This window comes from Coturnix japonica, chromosome 1, assembly GCF_054131305.1.
Source record: "Coturnix japonica strain WE chromosome 1, WE-NBRP24, whole genome shotgun sequence".
Lineage (NCBI taxonomy): Eukaryota > Metazoa > Chordata > Aves > Galliformes > Phasianidae > Coturnix > Coturnix japonica.
The window spans coordinates 69,347,112-69,363,389 of record NC_140663.1 but is presented as its reverse complement, the minus strand read 5'-3'; the positions used below and the strand labels follow the sequence as shown (position 1 = coordinate 69,363,389).

The 16,278-nt window shown below is 42.9% G+C and overlaps 1 protein-coding gene across 16 annotated transcripts in view; it reads left to right on the top strand.

The window, feature by feature from the left end:
- The first annotated feature begins 15,247 nt into the window (after positions 1 to 15,247).
- PRR5 (proline rich 5) overlaps positions 15,248 to 16,278 on the top strand; it is a 69,367-nt gene continuing 68,336 nt past the window's right edge. For 4 of the 16 annotated variants that reach the window (XM_015870299.3, XM_085544048.1, XM_015870282.2 and 1 more), the window contains exon 1: positions 15,248 to 15,327. Coding sequence is in view for 1 of the 16 variants with exons in the window: in XM_015870235.2 (XP_015725721.1) it covers positions 15,430 to 15,449 (20 nt within the window). In the remaining 15 variants the exon portion in view is untranslated. Of the gene's footprint in view, positions 15,571 to 15,610; positions 15,689 to 16,278 lie in introns of all 16 variants that reach the window. The other 12 variants (XM_015870235.2, XM_085544052.1, XM_085544000.1 and 9 more) reach the window with 5 other exon arrangements.

The following is a 16,278-nucleotide window of genomic DNA, read 5'->3' as shown; positions in this document are numbered from 1 at the left end:
TCTGTAGAAAGCTATCTTCTTTTGCAGCTCTTCAAAGTTTTTTATCGGCTCCTTCTGTTGCAGTCACAATCCAGATCCATTGATCTCGCTCTCTTCAAACTTGACCCATTTCAGATAGGTAGGTATGTTCTTAGGTCATCCAAGTGTTCCTCGAGAACAAACACTGCAAGTAGATCAAAGTCCGTGTTCCCAGTCATTATTGTATTTTTTCACAGGTTTTCTGGGCTCGACTTTCACGTAATCCAATGAAAAACAGCTCAGATGAAGGATGCATTGACTGAGAGTATAGAGTAGCCCTGCATGAAGCAATGTACATATCCTAAAAATACAGTGAACATCTCATCTGCAAATCCCTGTAAAAGACGCACATCAAAAAAGGCTGCCTTAGAGATCCTATAAATAAAGGAAAAAAGCAGAATGCTGGAGTAAGTATAGAACTGGAATACGTGGCAAAAACTTGGATTTTCATTTGCCATATGTGCATGCCAAGTAGAGATGCAGAGCAGAGTATTTCTGCACTCTCTCAGCCATGTTTTGTTAGGAGGAATGCCTTTGTTGGCATTTCCTCTGGTACGCTGTGTTTTCAGCTGGGTAGGTTTTAGAAAGAAAATGATTTATGAGACCCATTGCCTCCACTGATTACTTGTCTCTTTTCTTAACAGAAACAAATGCAGCTAACTGTGGAGCAAATAATGTTTAGTTCACTTATCTATCATTAGACTATTCACTCTGGCTATTAATGGTTTCAGGTCTTAAAGCCACAAAAAATAGCCTAACTTTTGCAGTGAGAAAATGATTCAAGGATGCCTCACTTCTTTTACAAAGTTCACAGTTTCTACATAAAAAATACACAGCCACTCCTCCTGTGTAATTTTTGATGGCTTGTGCAATGCATTTTGTCTTCAGACTAGCAGATGGGAAGTAGGGGGGACCTTACAAAACTGTCCTGTACGTTCAGTGCAATGCTTTCTGAGGCCAAAAAGAAGTAGAGATTAGCCATGCGATGTGAATCCTGGTCAGGAATTTCTTTAGCCTGTGCCCAGAATTCACTGAAGAGCTAAAGATATTACTTCTGTGTACTATTAGGCTCTAATATGCCCTTACAATACTTCAGAATGAGTCTGCCTTCTCTGTATTGTTCTGCTAGAGAAGACTCCAAGCCTACCCTGGTCACTCCTTCCCTCCCTGCATTTTCTACTCATTTTCTAAACATTTTCATTTCTTTTTCCCCATTGTAAGCCTAATTAAATCAAATTGCTTTGCCTGGATAGCCTTCTACAAAGCTCTTTCTGCAGCATCCCATTTGGTTTAACTCCAGTGTTAACTAATAGTGCACGTCTTGCTGAAAGCATGTCAAATGAGACAAAGCCCAGAATACTGAATAATGAGAAATAAAATAGAGTACTATAACTTCACTCCCAAACCTCTTTTTTGCTTTGAATTGGAAACGCAAGCAAATATTTAACTATTTCTACTTTTTTTAGTTCATGTACAGAGAATTCTATGGGTTTCTGAAGGAAGAGGGGTCAGGTATGAACATGATGAAGTGGGAGAAAATGTCCGTCAGAGTTTGAGTGGTGAGGGTAAAGGGACTGCAAGCCCTTTGGATAGGTCAGAGTTCAGTTGTGTTACAGAACATAGAACAAGCTCCAGGAGAACTGCACCCTGAATTACTTTACTTCCCAAACAGGGAAAGGCGCATACTTAGAAGTGTCCACCAACAGTTTGGTGTCTGGATAAAGCCTTGATGACCTTAGGAACTTACTGGTACCTCCAAGTGTGGTGTTAATCTTTGTAATGATTTTTCACTATATTTTAGCATGAAAAGTAAATATCTTAAATTGGTATGATGCTCTTGTTTGGATGCATTGCAGAGGCAGAGATGAGAAGTTTGCATGAGGTGTTCAGATTATGAAAACCCCCATGATCAGGTGCAATGGGTAGAGTGTGCAAAGGATATAGATTCAAATTGCTAATATACCCATCTGCAGAAGCAGGGGGTTATATTGCAATGGATAAAAAACTGGGTTTGATATAATGGTTTGCAGGGCCAAGAGGAGAGTGGGAGATGTGGTAAATTCATGCTGTGTAGATGTCGATGGCAATAGTCAGTTTTCTAGAGACAGAGTGGAGTTTATAAAGAAAATATCATCAGAATATTTATAGTGAGTTTATAATAGCAGGGACACCTCCATGCTAGTGGAGATCTCCATGAAAGCAGTGATGTCCATGAGGGCACAGTGGCTGTGTATGGCCCACACTGGAGCAGAGGAAGATGAGTAAAGGAGACATGAGGCACAAAAGAAGTGTGAAGTGTGTAACCCAAACCACCAGAGCAGTCCACCACCTCAACATAGGAATTGGGATGGACTGAGTATGACCTAGTGTGAAAATTAGGAAAGCTGGAATGAATAAGGAAGAGAAGGGAGGTGTTTATTTTAAGTTGAGCTTGTAGGGTGAAGAGTAATTACTAAAGGAGAAGTTGATTGGCAATAAATTGAGTTAAAAAAAATTCCCTGAGCTGATTAATTACTTTGCCTTATATTACTTGGCTAAACAATCAAGAAAAGCAGTGTTTTTGTGACATTCATGTAACAATGCTATGTACGTTACTGAATGTACGTGTTTGCAGACACCTAACACACTGATACAAACAGGTTGTTATGGAGCGGGAATTTGGGAAGTGCAGTATTTCCTTCATTACTCATCATTTTAATGGTGTGATACTTATAAAGATGTGTCTTTCATCTGTCTCTGACTTTTCAAATTTCCTGTCAGTGCATCCTCTAGTACTCTGCTACTGAGTTAATCAGTTAATTATTATCCACCTAATATCAAAATATATTCCATGTAGAGCATCTACATTATCAGAGATAATCAGAGATCTCATTATCAGTTCTCCTTACATGTTTACCCTGTGTGATGAAATGAAGGCAGTCTTTCTAATCCCTAAGTCATCCATTTCATCCTTATACCTTTTTCAGCCTTTCAAAAACATGGATACCAGCAGGTAATCTATCTTGGAATGAGAGACTGAAGTGGATGATCCTTGAACTTTTTCATTTTTTGAACTGAATGATTTTTAGATTCTTTATCTATTTTGATAATACCAGGCTTGGGCTAGAAAGATCCTAGATTTATTCTTCGATTTATTGGTCTTTGATACAGTGTAGATTCTAAGAACATCTTTAAAAAGGGATAAGTTCTATTCTCCAAAAATTGAGAGATTTCTTTTGTCTATACTTAGTAGCTAAAAAGATCCTGGTCCTTCACAGAACTTCAGCTGAATACATCTGGGAAAACCAAATCAAGTCAGCTGCTTCTGGAATTAAATCTCATCAATTTTGTTCATCCCTTCCTCCCACCAGGAAAAGTAGCCTTCATTATTCATTGGCTACATAGGCAGTATAAGCTCCTGTCATATTCTGAGCAATAGTGAAGCTGAATGACTGAAGAAGGTGGCGTGCTTTTTTTCCCTCTGAATACATCCGTGTGGCATGCTGCAGTGCTATGTAAAGATATTCCTATTTCCAAGCACTGAAGTCAATGGTTCTGTATCTACAGATCCTTTGAAGCATCATTTCCCCCGCTTTGCTTGTTAAAATATATAGACATGTCACTGTGTCCTAGAATGAAATGAGATGGATATTTGAGACGTGCATAATGCAGCCAGACTGCATGCTCCTGAATTCTACATCTACACATTTCTGTTTGTTGGTATGATCTGCAGAAGAAACACTGAAGTGAATTCAGAGAATGAAAACATTACAGAAATATGTCAAATACAGTTCAGTCACTGAGGCTAAACACTTGTGATGTGCATTTGGGAGGAAAAAAGGTATTGTGACTTAAGACCTATCCCATTTAATTTGAGTTTCTGGGTGGAAGAAGAAAGGAACCGAGAATGCAGGATTAACAGCGGCTTTTCTGGAGCTGTTCTCGTGAGCTTTAGCAAAAATGTTTCTCACAAATGTCACAAAAGTTGCATTTACTATTCTGGTATATTGTCATGAATGTATCTTAGATGCAAAAATTGTATTTGATCTCCCTGCTTTCTCTGCAGATTCACTGTAGTGGGAGTAGGATCAGGTTTTCAATAGATATTCTCTTCTGCACTCTGTCTCTGTCTGCACCTCCCTCTCTTGCACTCTTTAATCTTTCTGAGCAATTTTCTCTCTTCCTGCAGGGGTGACTAAAGTGATCCTTTGAAGCAACCAGCTTTGACATTTGGGGAAAAATAAATAAATAAATAAAAAATGAAAGAATGCTCTAATTAAGCAAAACATCAGTTAAAGCTCACGCAAAAAACTTAAGAATCTGATCAGTTCTTTCATGCAAGCTTGAAAACTGCACTGCATTAGGAGAGAAGCTCATTAGAGGGTGCTTACAAAAAGTCCAGGTTATGGGTCAGAGACCCATGTGTGATATCCATGACTATGTAGGAAAAGGTAATACTCAGAACCCTCTACATAACATGTATTGTGACCTACTGCCCACATGGTTCAAGGAAAAATAAAATAATTTTACTTACAGTGGGTCTACTAAACACTGATCCAGATAAGAGAGGGGCTCCAAAGGGTGTATAAGTTCTCTTCTGGGTATTTTACTGAGAACTGAGCTCTCTAGTTTCCAGCCTCTTGCACACGTTTAATTGTATCTCTGCGATACCATATCAAATATGGCAAGCTTTACTTAACATATCTACTCAAGGCCATGTTTTTCTTATTATTCCACGGTGCTATGACTCTTAGGTGTATGGTATGTTGTTGTAGTTCTGAAAGTATGAGCTTCATTTTGTGTTCCTATATCTTACAGTCATCTTTTTTATTTTCAGCATACAGCTGAATTTGATGGAGAGAGCTGAGCCATTTTTGCAGTCAGTGCCTGCAGCTTGTTGTTTTAGCTAGATGGGATAGAAACAATTTTTGCTGTGAATGTGATGGCATAATGAAGGGATTCTGAGTTACAGTAATGAGGGTTCTGAGTTTCTTCTCAGACAGGCTCTTTGGAGAAAAATCCCTCCCTCTCCTCAATGCAGGGCTGGAGAAGATGTCACAGTTCGGTCCCATAGTGCCTCAGAAAGCAAGTTTTGCAGAATCCACTTCATAACAGTGGTGAGATACAGCTTAAAAATGAATAACTGTGGTGTGCCCACACACCGCCTTTTGAAAAGCTGTTTAAGAGGAGTGGTATAAATCGTTCACATTGTTTTACTCACTTTCCTTTTCTTTTTTTTGCTGAGTGAGGAACAGTTTTCTGTGGTGCACTTTTGCCCTGTTGATTTTCTTTTTTTTTTTTTTTTTTTTTTTTAACTTTCTGAAGCTTTCTTAATTCATTTAGTGTTGTTGGGCAGAAATGCTGAAAGAGCGTAATGGGTGGAACTTAGAAAAGTCCACTGCCTCCCTTGGTCTTGGGTGTGACCAATTCCTGGCATAGGTTATTTGCATTTTAGTTGTAGGGTTTTCACGCTCTAGGCCTGCAGACAGTTGCATGCAGTTTATCACAAGCTGTGGAAAGCAGGACAAACATAGGAGACAAAATGGATGAATCGGGAATAAGTAGACACAAAAGGAGGAGAGACCCAGCACTTCGGCTGTACTGGGAGTTAGTTGCCTACGTTAATAATGTGCTACGACAGGAGAACTCTGAGAACTGTTTCCATGTGGAGGTGTTACTGTAGTGTAAAAAACATCTTCCCAGAAAGGAAACCCGGCCTCTGTCTTGCAGCAGATATTTATCACCAATCTGTGCCCTAGGGGTCTTGCTCTTCAGGTCTTGCTGACCTTGCCTGGCCTACAGCAATGGTATAATCATACAACAGTTGGGTTGGAAGAAACTTTAAGAACTATTTAGTTCTAAATGCCTGGTAACACTGTCCTTGTGGATGACAGAAGGAGCCATCAGTTAGCTCAGACTGAAATCAAGCATCAGGGTACCAGTCTGGCTGTGCTTGCTAACAGGCCAAGGAAGGTACTTGTCTTCAAAACTCCTGCAAGCCAGGTCTGAAGGTCCTGCTGTAAGAAAATCTTGCAGAAGTCCCAAATGAGCAAGAACTTTCTCCCCTGGGCAACATGAACTCTTCATGAGCAGGATTTACTGGTAGATGGTGATATTTTCTGAGGAGAGAGGAAATGTGAGAATTCCTGACAGCTCTGCTCAGCTTTACATTTTGTGTAACACAGCACAGTGTGTAAGGAACAACCTGTAGCCACTTTGCAGTTATATGGTGGTGCTCTAGGGATCATCTTACTGTAATTAAATCCTGGAGAAGATGTGGCTTTTAGGTACTAATAATTTCCTTGTATCCAGCTACAGAATAGGTAAAAAACAAACAAACAACAAAAAGACAGTACTGGACAAAAATGGGCTTGGAAGTAATAAAACGACTTGAACTGTAGGCAGAACAAGAAAAAGCCTCTTATCTTTGTCATCAAGCTTTTGCTGGCAATTATTTTGGCAGCATAACACACACAGACCATGAACTTATACAACTAGAATGGGAGGATACAGTGATAAGGATTGTGCTGATATTTGATTCAGCAGCCTTCTCTGATGCCCAGCATGATATAAAAACTCATTTTGACAGAGTAAGTCCTGTATTCCTTTAATTTTAAACACATCTTTGGTTTTACATACTCTCCCAGAAAACTCACTAGCATGTTAAAGTTGACTTCTTTGATAGCTTCAATCAGATTTGACAAGGAATCTGCTTGGAACAGATGTTTGTTGGAGTTTCTTGTCTAAAGCATCCTCTCAAACTTTTTACAAATTCAGTGTCTCAACACTATGAATATCACACCCACCACCCCCAAAATTCTGACAGAGCAAGTGGCTTTCTTTAGAAATGTCCTCTATCCAAATTTTGCTTGCTGAAACTTCCTGTTCATATTCACTGAAGTCTAGCTTGTGGGTGGATCTAATGACGTCGTCTCTCTTTAACTTAATCTCCAGCATATCAGCTGTTCCTACCCTGCAGACTTGAGGGCTGATTCCTCACCACGCACAGCCTCCAGCACCAATGAAGCCGGGAAGCAAGTCCTTCTGTGACAGTCCTGTGAGCAGGAACTTGTGCAAGGGTGCCTGTGTCACTACAAGAAGCAAAGGCTGAGGAAGTGATGTGACTAGATCACCTAGTACAGCTCTGAGTAACAAATATTAATTGCCATCTGCTGGCAAACAGTGGTGGCAGACAGGACCTATTTGGTTTGCCCTCATTTCATAGATTATCTTCCTGTAGGAAGAAAGTAGCTGAGTGAAGAAGCCTCTAGAAGTAATGCTCCTTCCCTTAGGGAGCAATTGAAGCTGCCTAAGGGAGAGACATCCAGACTACAATGTGGATTAGAGGAAGCAGCAGCAAAACTTTAGCAAGGCAGTAATTTGCAGCACAGCAAGGAACTGAGAGACTGCTGAGAAGCAGTGAGCACACTTTAGTTCAAACCCCTGTGCTGGTATAAGAGAAAACTTCTTTGAGAGCTGAGGAGACTCTTCAGATAGCTGCTACTCCAAAGGAAATTCCAAAACACAGAGTGACAGTGATGGTTGGTCTTTCTCTAGGAAGCAATGGGGTGGGGGCAGATTTGTTTATAAACCCTTTTAACTGCTCCTATCTTAACTAGTCAGTTGTCATCTTCTAAACTTTAAGTTTTTGGTCTAATAAGGACTGACTCTTTCCAAATCTGAATGCTTAGGTCCTTTTTGAGGAGCTCCCTATGAAGGAAAAGGTCTTGACAGATTCATATGAAATGCTTGGCCAACCTGGCATCCCATCACATGATCTGATGGCTTTCATAAAATGAATTAGCAGACTGACCTGGATTGGATTGAGCTGAATCATCAGAGTAAAAGAAAAAAAACCATAGACATTTTGTTCTTCTGTTACTAGACTTCTCAGAAAATCCTAAGAATGAATCATCAGATCATCATGAAATGCTTTTCCACTCTCTGTGATGGGTCTCTGCAAATCCTCTGAGGTGCATAGTAGAAGGGAGGCATTTGGTTTCCCTCTGACTGGGTAGATGATGTACTCTTCAGGGTAGTGGGCACTTCAGTTCTCTTGTTAACCAGAACACTGGACATTCTTAATACTGAAAATGTGTCCCCCTAAAAAAAAGCATATCCAATTTTCCCAACAGTTTGAAGTTACTTTATGCAGTCCTACACTCTGAGTAGTAAAGGGCACTTGCAGGAGCTTGAACAGGAAGAGTAACACCTGCTTGTGAGGTTCTTTCTGCCTGTATGTTCAGCTAACAGCCTCTGGGGAAGGAACTGTCCCATACCATGTAAAATGTACATTGATGGTCTTGCCCTGCATTGAGGCTGCTGAAGATGATCTGAAGAGGAGAGATGAGCATTTCCTTTCTCTGACTTTGGTAGATAAGGTGCACTGCAGTTGTGTCACCCAAGGCAAAGATATTAGTTAGCTATGTGCTTTCTCTCAGACACTCATTTGGAAATACAAACTCTGCGAGGCGGAAGCACTCACCAAACCTGGAACAACAAAATATTCAATGGGCTTTTGTTAGAGTCACTTGGAAGAGATTCACAAGGCTCACTGAGTTCAACTGCTTGCTCCATGTAGACTATTCAAAATCCAAGCAGCTGAGAGCGTTGTCCAAACACTCCTTGAACACCAGCCGCTTGGGGGTTGTGCCTACTGCCCTGGGAAGCCAGTTTCATGTCCACCACCCTTTCCCTGACCCCCAGCTGCCCCTCCCCTGGCACAGCTCCATGCCGTTCCCTCTGGCCCTGTCGCTGTCACACAGAGCAGAGCTCAGCGCTGCCCCTCCGCTCCCTGTGAGGAGCTGCAGCTGCCATCAGGCCTCCATCAGCTCCTCTGCTCTGGGCCCAGCACACCAAGGGACCTCAGACGCATCTCTTACCTCTTGCCCTCTAGACACTTCATAGTCTTTGTAGTCTTCCTTTGGACAGTAATAGTTTGGTCTTGTTTGGTTCTGTAGCTTTGTTTTCACTTCCCTCCTCCTCAGCTCTGTAAGGACTGAACCTGCCATGAACACAGGCAGAGGCACATGTTCCTCACCTTCAGATGTCAGCAGAGCTATGAGATTATCTCTGCAGAATAACTGGCCCAGCATCACCGAGGTACTCCCTTAGACACTGGTGCACCATCTCTCTCTCTGGGTTTAGATACTAGCCCTAAGCTTTTGCAAAGGCAGAGGAAGATTTCCCTGGGAGAACAAGGAAACTCTTTTCTGCACAGTATTCACAAGCATGCTGGTATATATGAGGCCAACACTGTTCATGTGAGAAAGAAGCTCAGTAAAAGGAAAATAGGTACCTCCCACAGGGAAAAAAGAAAAAAAAAAAAAAAAGGGAAAGCATCATCAGTTTGCAGCTGAACTAAAAAAAAATGTTATACAACATCACTCTGAAACTATTTAATAGGCTTGTAGCTGGTCTAACTGGTCTGCTGGTCTTTTACATCATGGAATCTTCTTGTGCATATTATTCATTAAACAGAGGTATTTATTAGAGCAGAAACTGTGTTACCTGGGATAGACAGTATCTCTAGTGCAGGAAAAAAAGGAGGGAGGGTGGAAGCTCTAACCATTATTTGGAGTATTTTGTGAATGGCACTTACCGCTACTTCTGTGGTATGAATGAAGTATTACTTAGGAATACACAAAGGTTTTCCACTGTCTGAACAGTTAGGAGCCAACAAATGCTCTACTATCATTTTCACACCCTTTGCTCATACATGACTTGTTCTTAGTATGCTCATCTACCTTGTTTTTCTGCTGAAAGTTGAATATTCCATGCAATGGGCTTTCAGCTGCTCCTGAAAGACAACTATTTGTGTTGATAAGTGGGCTTATGTTTGGCATATAGAGTCTCATGGAAGGCTTTACAATTCAACAGCAAGAAAGATTGAAAACCCTAAGTTAGATGAAAGCAGAAAATGTTCTTATACTTGTGCCTGCCTGTTTTAGCCACCTGGTAATGATCCTGTCAGAGCAGACATTCTCCACAGGAACTGAATTACACAGGCAGTGTTTATCATTCTGGTGATGCAGAAGCCTTTCTTCCAGTTATTTGCCTAGGCTGTTCATTTTTCCATACCGATTCATGTTTGTTTTTTCTCTAAAACTTCCTTGAATTGTCTCCCTTTAAGGTATGAACAGGAAATTCCTAAACAACTATGCATTGCTCCTTGATCAAGGTTGTTTCTTAGTAGGCCTTTTTTCAAACAACAATGCACACATACACAAACCAACCAATCATCCAACAGAACAAACCAAATATTTTTCCACAGAGCTGTTCTTTGGAAATGTTCGAGTCTAGCATTGTGAACAGGGAGCAGAATTGTTCATGATAGAAAAGATGTCCTTGAACAGGACACCTTCTAAACCTCTAAAATTACACCCATCTACGTAGGTACACCATTTGATGTTTTGAAAATACAAAACTTGGAGATTTTGGACCTTGCAAACCACCACTGTCATTTTGGTTTTTACACAATTCCCACAGCCTTCAGCCATTTTCAAAGAACATAACGCTCATCAATAGCTAGAACCTTCTCAGTCTACATCTATTGGTCCCCTTTCCCAAAGCAAGCTGTATGAAGATGTTTCGATTAACTTCTCCCTTCCTTGTGTAGCCAATAAAGGCTGGAAATTTAAATACAAGCAATTCCTAACTCATGAATATACGAGATTTGAATTCAATTGTATTTGTTGCTGGGGAGGTATCAGCTATGGATACTGCTGCAAACAGGTGTTAGACAAATTATAAATGAAATAGAGCTGATCTAAACTGTCCAAGTAAGGCAAGTAATGTATCAGGATACATTAAAGAGATAACATATCTTTTATTTGGAAATAGCAGTGGCTGCACAAAGACGAGAAGATTATACTCTATGAGTATTGTAGAAATTGAGCATTTTCTAAACAGCCATGCTATATGGCATCTCAGTTGTGGGAGGAATTAAAGGATCAGTTGAAGTAGATTCTGTGGTGAAATCAGCAGTGGTCCCAATATAGCGATCACCAAAAATCTTAAAAAGGATGTCCAGCGATATGGTATAGCACAGCTCCCTGGACCAAAGAAAGCTATTTCTTCAGAAAAGCAGGAGCTGATCAAGGAAACACCTGCAACAGTCCCCACAGTGTCTATGGCAGAGCAGTGCAGAAATAGCATTTACTTCCTGTGACTTTGCTCAAGATTCAGATCCTTTCTTAGTCTGCCCTGATACATCTGTTCTGCTCTGAGGAAATCATCACTTACTCAGCATGGCTAAGAAAGTCCTGGTATCTGTCAGCCAGTGAGTAGCAGTGGCACTTCAGGCTCATGTGGAGTGTGAGAGAGGTTTAAGAAACAGAAGGGCAGAGGGGACAGTGCTGTCCTCAGCTGTATTACCTGAGAAGGAAGAGTGAAGTCCTCAGCAGCCTCCGCCAGTAGAGATAGGGACAGGATAAGTGGGCAGCAATAGCTTTTTTGCTAGATTCATTTTGCCAGCAAATTTCAGATGCTGAGGCCTGAGGTGTTGCTGTAGTTGAAGTCATTGCTGTGAGGTTCTCTGATGGCTACTAGGAGCCCCAGGAAAGAGCCGGTTCTTTGACCACTTCATCCTGAACAGTTTACACAACTGAACAGTTCAAGGGTGAGGCAGAGGAAGAAACTTTGGCTCCCTAGAACAGCCAGAATCATGGTGATAGGTTTGCTTCCACAGGAGCTGCGGGAGACCTGCATGCAAATTCAACATTGGAACCAAAGCAAGAGCTTAGGTCTCAGGCATTCTGTTTAAGCACTTCTCAGTCATCAGGTGCCTTGCATATTCTCAGGGCACTCTCACTGATTTGAAACAAAAGTTGCAGTCTGGATTTAAGAATCTTTTCCCAATCAAAGCTTAATTTGAAAATTCCTTCTGTATCAGACCTTGATTGGTTTCTCAGATGAGCTAAAGCTTCTGCTAAAAGCAGAAGTCTCTCTATCTCTGCAGTTTGTAGCCACCTAGTCTGTGGGATGGTAGGCTTAAGATGGCAAGCTTCTGCTAAATTTCACCCCTGTGTATTGGAACAATGGTAAGCATGAAAAGAGCAGTGATCCCAGCTGGCATCTCTGCAGAGTGCTGCAGGACTGCTACCAGTAATTGCACTCAGAGCTTACATTGCACTGAATTGCCTCATCAAGCATGCTGGTTTTTTGCAATGTCAGCTAAACTGCAGTTCCTTTTCCTTCCCTGCAGACTACCAAGTTGAAGCCTCTGGTTTATTTCATGTGTCCTCCAGTGTTGGCCCAAACAATTGCAAGATAAAAAATGGTTCTAGTGTTCAAATCTTTGTGTGATGAATCCTTGGTGGCAGCCATCTTCATGTGAAGAACTACTGCAGTAGTCACATTTAACTTACAGATACCCAGTTGGTACAAAACTTAAGGTTAGTAGGATTCTTGACCACCAAAAAGCAATGGGAGTTGGGATGCAGGATGTCTAAGATGTGTGCCAGAAGTACCGGAAGTGCTGATTTGTTACATGCCCTTCAGCAACTCATATGCGCTCTTAAATTTCCATTTTATGAAATAGCTATCAGTGTTTCAACTGAATGCTTTGAGAGAGCTAATTAATTAATGTTAGAAAAGCATTTGGTATTCTTGGATAAACGACTACAGAAAAATAAATTGCTACGCTTTATGTTGTGAATCAGATTCCACTCCATTCCTAAATACTCCTTCCATCTAAGGCTGATAAAACACAACAAGGTAAGATACAATTGCCTGGGGGCATTTTAATCAGAAGATCTTTCCTTTTCAGGTGAAAAAGACATCTACAATGAACAATTTCACTAGCCAAGAAACAAAGAAAAGGCTTCTTATGCTAAGTTATATGGGCATAATTGCTTTGCAGCTAGACAGTGGGAATGAGAAGAAGGCATCCCATTTCTGAGCCTCTTAAGAGAAGAAGAAAGCCAGAGTCCCGTGTCTGAATTAAGAATCAGAAATGAAAGGTCTTTATCCCAGCTGTCCTGTAGCTGAGGAAGCTATATAATAATCTACTCAAGCCCCAGTTGCCTTTTCCGCTATCTGCCCTATAGCCTTTGTGCTACAAGCCCTATTTCAAGCACTGTGATGATGGTGTTTGTCTTTGCTTCTGCTGAGTATGCACAAAAATCTGTCACTCTGGGCAATAAAGTGATTCCAGTCTTGTATTAATTTTAATCAGCTGATGAAAACTGAGCTTTTCTCTTTGCTCACAATTCATTGTTTAGAGGAAAAAAAAATAAAAATAAAAAATTCCAGACTGGAGAGGTGTTGTTCTTGCCAACAGAGGGAAATATCTGCTTCCAGTAATACCTGTGGTATGAAGCTGCCTGGCGGGGCATGCTCAGCTGAGCAGAGGACATAGTGGCAGCAATACTCTGATGGCCTGAGCTGGTAGTTTTCCACAGCACTTACCCAGTATCGGGACATCAACCTTTTCCCATTAACTCATCCTTTTTGCAGCTCTGTGGTTTCCTGTGCTTGTTCTAGTGCAAATTTCTTTCCATCCCCAATTTCTGTTGCACTGCTTTTACTTCATGAGGCAACTCTTTTGCCCTGGTTTTGATAACTGCTGAGCTGCTGAGGGCACAAAAAAGGTGCTAACCATTAACACCCTACATTTCCAAGAGCCCTACATACTCTTTCTGATTCCAGACCTTATAGAACGCCCCATGAGGCACGAAGAAACACTGGCATAAAATCAACTTTACCAACCTCTAGACTCTTTGGCAGCCTGAAGATGTGCGTGTGAGCAGCCTCTGGAAGCACATGGGTGCCTACATTTCATGTTGTGCAGCCCCCTAGGATGGCCCAGAGAACTTCCAGAGAGAGCACAGCTTGTACAATTTGCTGTCTTAAACAAGTGAATGGATGTGAGAGTTCTGATGACAAATACAGGTACATGTGCCCACCCCCCAAACAGAATAAAAACTCAACGACCTGAGAGGTATTGGTTATTCACAGTTCTGGAACAATCACCCAGTTCAGGCTTCTTTGCATGTCAATTAACTGAATTAACTGTTAGTTGGTTTTTGTTTTGTTTTGTTTTAAATCCTTTGGTTTACATTTCTAAAATGGAAACAACTGATGAAACCGAAGCAAGCATCTCTTCCAAGACTTTCAGTTTGCCCTACAGACTTCTGTATGAAACAAATAAATCAATAAACCTGTGGTATTGAAGGAAAAAAAGCATCAGCTCTGGGGAGAAAAACTGCTTCACGATCCCTGTGGACATGTTGTAGCCTTCATTCTTTCTCCCCAGGTTCAGAAGGGCAATGTTACCTTACCCTGATTTCTGTGGTTGGTTAAGCTAATGAGAAACCATGGCTTCCTTCCACGCATGAATACAGTTCTGCACGCTACATGATTTTTGCACAACTTCGCTATGGCCTCAGTTGTCCATTCAGTTCACTACACCAAGCCACTGATGTCCAGAAACCGGGCAGCAGAACATGTGAGCAACCCCTCCCGAGAGGAGGAAGAGCAGGCAGCATGAAGCTAATGGGGCCATGACATGGGCTGTAAGCATGGCCACCCTGACACCCTTTGGGTCTGTTGCATGGCACAGTCATTCCCTGCGCAGTTGAGCTGCAGGCGGTGGGAAGCAGAGGTGTGCCCGCCAGCTCCCCGAAACGAGCTGGCATCTGATGCAGCGAAACCGGGGCTGGGATCGATTTGTGTAACACCTGCTTTGGTTTAAATCCCGTTCACTCAGATCAAAACCACCAACGGCAGACCAAGCAAAACCTCAAGTTGTGACCCGGATCCTCAGGGTACACTCCAGCCGGGCAGCGTTTTGCTCTCCCTGCGCCGGGCGCATCCTCCCGCACAGCCTCGCCCGATGCTTTTGCATACGCGAGTCCGTGGGGCGCGGCTCATCCCGCATCTTCCCTGCAGGGGTTCAGCGTTCGTTCCTTTTGCCATTACAGTCCCGTCTGCAGCTGCCTGGGGCACAAGGGGTGTCTCCCCCCGCGGGCGGCAGCTGCCCTGCGGTCCGGCTCGGCGGCTGGAGGAGCTCAGTCCCGGCCGTTCCCCGCTTCCATGGGGTATCGCACCGGGGCATCCTCTCAGTGGGAAGGGGCGGCCGATAAATGACAGCAGAGCCCCGCGGGCGCTGCGGCATCGGGGACGGCAAGGCGGGGCCGCGGCCGGGGCGTGGCGGATTTGGGTTGCGGGGGGTTTGGGGCTTTTTCTAATCCCCCCTCCCAGCGGTGAGGCGGCTGCCTCGCTTCCGCGGTTCTCTCCGCCCCGCTCCGCCCTCGCGGCCGCGCATTGTGCGGCGCGGCCCGCACTGAGCGGCTACGGGAGCGCAGCCGCTGCTCGCGGCGGAGCACGGTGAGCGCGGCGGGTCTGGGTCCGACTCCGAGTCCGGGTCTGTCCCTGTTCCTACCCGGGGGACGGCCCCGGTCCCAGCGGGGGAAGCGGGGTATCCCCTCGATGTTGGGGCTCTCAGCGAGGTGGGTCAGCTCCGGGCTTTGTTCGTTCCATTGGAAGCAGAGCCACGTTTCCCCCTAGCGTGGTGCTTCTGTTAGTTCCAGACCTCGGGCACGCAGTTCTTGCACATCGCGGGGTTTTTGGGTTAGTGTTTGTGCAGACGCTCATCTCCTTTCTCTTGCAGTCTGAAATAGCTGTCTCAGGTAACGAGGCTCTAAATGTGATTCCTGTGGGTTGGCTGCTGTGAGCCTTATTCACGCAAGTAAGATCTGTATGCATGAGTAAGATTTTTTGTACAGAATGATTTTGCATGTTTCCATCCCAAAGCGTGTAATAATCTCTGATAGCTTCTGCAGAAGATGGGCTCGTGTGTTTCAGTTTCAGTATGTGTGTGTGTGCGAGTGTGCAGGTGCTGATAATTTTGGCAGCTTATTGCTGATGGTTGATAAAGGTCCGGTGCCTCCTTTCTCTACAAGAATACATTAAGTTGGATGCAATCCAGCGTTTAATATTGGAGAGGCAACAAGAGCAGGCAGCCTGAGGAAGGGGATCAGGGAGATGATTTAGCTTTTCTACCGCTTCTAATTCCCAGCCAGTGTGTTTTTGAGCGTTTCATTTCAAATTGCAGGAAATAATCCATTCTTGCATTTATCAGCGTGCTGGTTAATTATCGAAACCTGCATTTAAAACAAAATGTTGATGTTTCATTTAAAGTAAATGATTTTCTTTTCTGTTTCGCTATGTCTTACAGACCTATTATCTGTACAGAAAGAACAGTTGGTGATGATAAGGCAGCCTTCTCACAGTTTGAATAATAGAAGTAGTTCTGCATAGGTCAGCTGTGAAAGAAGG